At 48.7% G+C, this 5,792-nt stretch overlaps 1 protein-coding gene across 7 annotated transcripts in view; it reads right to left on the reverse strand.

Annotated features, from left to right (window-relative positions):
* DEPDC5 (DEP domain containing 5, GATOR1 subcomplex subunit) overlaps positions 1-5,792 on the reverse strand; it is a 94,864-nt gene that overhangs the window by 22,739 nt on the left and 66,333 nt on the right. For 3 of the 7 annotated variants that reach the window (XM_007453157.1, XM_007453156.1, XM_007453158.1), the window contains exons 31-32: positions 5,568-5,676; positions 2,728-2,793 (exon numbers count right to left, since the gene is read on the reverse strand). In XM_007453157.1, coding sequence (XP_007453219.1) covers positions 2,728-2,793; positions 5,568-5,676 — 175 coding nt within the window. Of the gene's footprint in view, positions 1-2,583; positions 2,794-5,567; positions 5,677-5,792 lie in introns of all 7 variants that reach the window. The other 4 variants (XM_007453161.1, XM_007453160.1, XM_007453159.1 and 1 more) reach the window with 2 other exon arrangements.

The following is a 5,792-nucleotide window of genomic DNA, read 5'->3' on the forward strand; positions in this document are numbered from 1 at the left end:
AAAAAAAAAAAAAAAAAAAAACCAACCCAAATAACAAGAAAAGACTGAGAAACTGTCACAGACCAGAGGAGACTGGGCAGACATGGCAGCTAAATGCAACGTGGTGCCCCGGATTGGACCCTGGAACAGAGAGGACGTTCACAGAAAAAACGGTGAAATCCAAATAAAGTTTGGCATTTAGTTAATTAAACAAACAAACCAACAACCCTCACCAGCAACACCAACCCCTTCTCCTCCCACCTTCTCACACGCCCAAAGCTGTGGGAGAAGCTGAGGGAGGGGGCTTTCCCAAGGACGCCTCTGAGATGAGCATCAACCACAATATGTGCCCCCACTGCCCCCAACCCCATGCCTGTCAGAGCCCTGCTTGCTCCTGCTGGAGGACAACCAGCCACCAGGACACAGCAGGACCCGCCAGCCCAGCCCTCAACTGTGCATTGAGGCCAGTGTCCCACCTGGAGACGAGGTGGGTTAAGCAGGGCTCCTGGCCTCGAGCCACCCAGCACCATCCAGGCACAGAGAGGCCTCGTAAAAGCACTCATGACGGAATCCCATATACCTTGTAGAGCTGGAGAATAACCCCAGCCCCACAGCCAGGATGTTTTCCAAGGTTTATATCATCAGAGAAGAAAGGAATATCACCCCCTTATCAAAACCCTCCCCTGGAGTTTGCGATTGACACGTACACACTGTTATATTTAAAACGGATAACCAACAAGGACCTATTGTATAGCACAGGGAACTCTGCTCAATATTACGTAACAACCTAAATGGGAAAAGAATTTGAAAAAGAATAGATACATGTATAACTGAATCACTTTGCTGTTCACCTGAAAGTAACACAACATTGTTAATCGGCTATACTAGATACATGTTGAATCACTTTGCTGTTCACCTGAAAGTAACACAACATTGTTAATCGGCTATACTTCAATATAAAATAAAATGCTAAATAAACAAACAAAAAAACTCCCCCAAAACAAACTTCCCCTGCCCTCATGGTGCTCACCATCTGGGGGTGAGCGGGGGGAACAGACATCAAACAAGCAACGTCCACAGGGTGTCGTGTTCATCCCTGTATCTCCCACGGCACTCAGCACAGCTCAATTTAATTTCATGTCAGTACAGAGCGCTCCCTTACTACATCTTACACGGGATCATTTTTTTTTTAATGGTGGGTAACATAAACTCCTCATCTCTGTTTGCTGTTTCCAATTCCAGGAACTTATCCACTTCTGTTCTTCTGGTGAATTCCACCACGTGAACCTGTGTGTAGTATTACAGGATGTATAAAACAATTCTCTCCCACTCTGTTGATTTTTCTTAGGTTAAGTTCTAATCTAAGTCTGAAGCTTTTCACAAGAGGGTCTATTGTTAGAAAGTAAAAGGTTAAAAACTCCAACCGGAGTCTGTTTTAAACCACAAGGGCAGGTTGCTTCCTATGGATGGTGATTGCTGGATTAAGACTCAGAGGCCCCAACGGGGACCTGCCCAGGGTCGCGCTTTCACTGGGAAGAGCCCAGCACAGACCCAAGATGCCCTCTGGCCTCCCAAGAAAGGGAAGACACCAGTGTGAACTACAGAACAGTGGAGGGGCTCTGCCACTTGCTAGTTCCGGGCCCTTTGACCAAGCAACATACTTAAGCCTCAGTTTCTTCATCTGGAAAATGGGATGATAGTACATGTACCTCATGGACTCACAGGCTGTTTGCAAAGCCCTTTGCACAGTACCTGGCGGAGCAGGTCCTCAATCCATGTTGGTTTTCTCACTTCCACCAAATAATGGTTCCTAAACCTTTGCCCTGAACCTCCCACGTCTGTCCTCCTGAGCCTGCCCTGCTCTGCATAAACCCTCTCCTCCCTTTCAAATCTCTGTGACCAGGTCAATCACATATACTCAGGGGCCTCAATAAAGGGCAGGGAGCCCAGGTTCTCTTCACCAAGATCTGTCAGCACAGCAATGACCGATGCTAATTATGGGGTGGGGGTAATGAATCAAGCATCCTGATTTAAATCCCAGCTCAACCCTGTACTGTGTGAAGCACAAGTTCTTTGGCCCTCAATTTCTCCATCTGTAGAACTGGGATAAAACTTCTGCTTAACTCATAGGCTACGCTGTGAGGATGAGATGAAATAATACTATGAGCCTGGCACTTAGTAAGTGAAGAGTTTTAAGGCTTGGAAGCCCCTTGAGATGGGTCCTAACGCTTTATGTGACACGCGAGTTCAGGACAGTCCAGAGGCAAGCTGCCCAGGGACGCACACCCTCAGTCTATGACAAAGCACATGCCTGGTAGTAATTGCTTGCTCTGTTTTTCACCACTTCCTGCCGCACTGCTATAAATTTATCTGCTTGTACTAGGAAGAAAAAAATAAGAGTTCTGTCCTTAAGTCAGCATGTATCATGTTGCTTATGTCATATGGACAAAAACACCTAAATAGGAAGATGCTGCCCTGTGGCCAAGCGTCAGTGGCAACACATGACAAAGACGGGAACACATAAGCCACACGTGCCAGCATGTTTTCTGACGTTAATCTCCTCATCCCCCTCTGTCACCACAAACACCAAGAAAGGAAATGCACCTCTGAGACTGAATTCAGTTTCAACTGCCCCTCAAACTCTGCTTCGGCCCAATTCCACGCGTTCAGAGCCGAGCTGAAGGCCAGGTCGCGGCTTCTGCGACGGACAGGCATGCACGGGCCTCGGGGCCCTGGGGTTGGACTGACCTGCGGGTAGAAGGTGGACGATGCTGTGCGTGGGCTGCGGACAAACTCCATAAAGAAGGCCCCGTCCTGAGGTCAGAGCGGCAGGAAGCGGCAGCAGGTGCGAGGGGGCGGAGGGACGGAACGTGGCCCAGCAGCGAACCATCAGGGAAGGAGGGGGGGACGAGAGCAAAAAACAAAAACAAGGAGGGAAGGAGAGAAAGAAGGGCACATGAGGGGAAAGGGAAAAAAAAAAAGAGAGGGAGAGAGAGAGAGAAAGAGAGAGAGATCCACCCAGGAGGAAAATATCCAAATGCGAAGCATTAGCAGAAACTCACACCTTCCTGGGCAGAATATTCCAGTGGGGTGGGTGCCAGCACCTGGGGAAGAAGGTGTGTCCAAGCACCTCAGATCTCATCAGAGCCTGGCTTGGCTGCCTGCGTCCTCCCACACAGCTCTGAACATCCTCAGACCTATGCCGAGGGGAGGAGAAGGCCGCAGGGCAGCTTGCAGAGGGGGGCATGGGGCAGGATTGGGGGCAGCGTCCTGGCCTCCCGCCTGGCTGGGTGACCAGCAGGCCTCTGGGAGACGCACGGAGGCCTGACGTTTGCGTTTCCGCCTGTAACATGGCAGCCAGATGGGAGAAGAGGATTCACTGCAGGAAAAGTTCTTGTTTAATTTTCTGAGCAACCTGGGGACACAGGAGCAGCAATACCTTCTCCCCCACTGGTTGTGTAACAAAATCATATGCAGTCCCCGGGAGGGGCTCCTGAAGCAGCCTTCCCCTCCCCACCCTATTCTTGTGGGGTTCAAGCTGCCGTGTACTTGAAACATAAATGACAGAGAGAACTTTTCCAAAGACCCACTCCCTCCCTCTTTCTTAAGGTCAAGAAGTGTCCTCTTGTCCCTTCAAAATCTTTTTACTTTTTATGCTTTATTATCACTGAAATTCGGAAATGCCACTTGATACACCTGAAGGTCCCTGCTTTCCTAAAACTTTTTACATTCTAAAAGTAGAATCACTGAAGTATTTCGGTGTCCATTTTACCAGGACTGCTGCCACGCCCATCAGCCACTACGAGCTCAAGTAACGAGCCGAGGAAACGCGTTGTCTGCGGAGATGCACACTCGGGTACCCTCTACGCATCCTGGCACAGCTGCTGCCTGGAGAGTGCTGGGCCATCTCCTAACACCTCTGCTTCTCCTGGACCACTTGGGAATCTACACCCAGCAGACCGATGGCTATCCACATGGATTTCAGTGTCCAGCTGGAAGATGAAGGGAGTGTTCTAGACCACGATCTCCTATTTGGCTGTTGGTGTATTTTAACCATAATGCTTGTGGTTCTGTAATTTCTGTACTTCTCAGTACTGTCCCCCACACTGTTTCTAATCCTCAAAGACGGCAGTGGGTGGACGTAACAGCTAGTGAACAGCACACAAGCACTTATGTGTTCTCACGTTCTATTTGCGTCCCTTCTCTGCCAGAACATACAGAAGCAGAGGTGCTAACGCGGCTGAGATGATGTACCGGTGAGTGAGGACAGGTGAAATGACTTTCTTCACCAACAGGTCATTCTTGACGCACAGACTATCCTTGGGACTGTACCTAGAGTCACTGCCTTAGAGCTGGGTTTGCGGAAACGACAGCCTACAGCCTAATCCAGTCACCTGGTTATTCCAGCCTGTGAGCTGAGAACCATTAAGATTTTAAATGGTTACAGAAGAGCCCACACAATAGCCTTGATCTTCCCTCTCAGCCCACAAAGCCTAAAATATTTATTGAGGTTTGCTGTCTCTGGCCTATGGATGCTACACACTGCCCGCAGCCTCAGTTGCTACTTTTTCTCAGATTTTAATCCCTCCATCCTAAAAGTCTAATTCTAGGAACTTACCCTGAAGAAACAATCAGAGATGTGAGCAAATAATTATGTGCAAGGATGTTTACAGTATTACTTGTAATTGTGATACACTGCAGAATAATTATACAAACTTATGGAATAATTGCCAAAAACTATTTTTAAAACTCTGAAACCACCATTTTTTTTAACAAAAAATGAAGTTATAAACAAAGGTCTATCCATATGATGAAATATTATATAGTTATTTTTTAAAATCAAACTGGAGAAATAATGACACGGGGAAATTTTCACGATGTGAAAGTAAAATAAATATGCAGATGGATATACAAGTTGACCACAATGTTGAAAAATAAAATACATCTATTGAATCTCCTTCATCTCTGAGTGAGAGAGACCAGGTAAGAGAATGTGTGGCCAGCTCACCCTGCCACATCAGAACGATCTCAGATTCCGAATTTCCAGGCAGAAGGAGTTGGCAGAGACACATCTATTGGTCTTAGAAGCTACAACAAGCCTGACGTGTGGAGCTTTCAGCTCCTCTGCTGTACTCGCTATTCCGTATAGAGGCCAAAGCCTCAGGTTTTGGTTTCCGTCTCCCAGGATGCTCCCGTCTGACTACTTCTTAGGAGTCTAAGCAAACTGATGGGAATTTCATTCACCAAAGAGTGAGCTCTCCCAGAAGCTGCTCCAGTCATTTTCTACCTCCCTCCCGCCACCAGGAGGGCTGAAGATGGGGCTGAAGGAAAACCAGAGGCCAGTGTCATGGCTTGAGCCAGATCTCGGATAGATAGAGTTTACCTTGACTGATTTACATCTGCTTTCATCTAGCAGTTAGCGTCCTTACAACCGTGAGCAGGCAAGTTCCTGCATCAAAATAGCAGTGCTGCAACGGGTTCCTCCAAATCCTCAGCACACTTAGTCCTGGACTCATGGGCTGCGTGTTACCCTCCATACCAGGTCCCTGAGCGCACACGCCAGCCCCCCGCCGGAGGGGCTCCTTTACCTTTCGTGGGCTGTCCACGTAGGTGGGAGTCATGGCTACGCCGCTGCTCTCGGCCGGGGTGGCGGAGCTCTTGCCCCCATGCACCGCCGCCTGCTGTTCTCCCAGGCACCTGAAAGGGGGGAAAACACAGGGCGGTCCTTGCTCAGAGCCCCCTGGGGAAGGACCCATGTTAACCACAACGAAGCGAAGGCAGCTTTGTTGCCGGCACCTTCGAAACACGCTCTT

This window comes from Lipotes vexillifer, unplaced genomic scaffold (genome assembly GCF_000442215.2).
Source record: "Lipotes vexillifer unplaced genomic scaffold, Lipotes_vexillifer_v1.1 scaffold1197, whole genome shotgun sequence".
In the NCBI taxonomy this organism is placed as follows: Eukaryota; Metazoa; Chordata; class Mammalia; order Artiodactyla; family Lipotidae; genus Lipotes; species Lipotes vexillifer.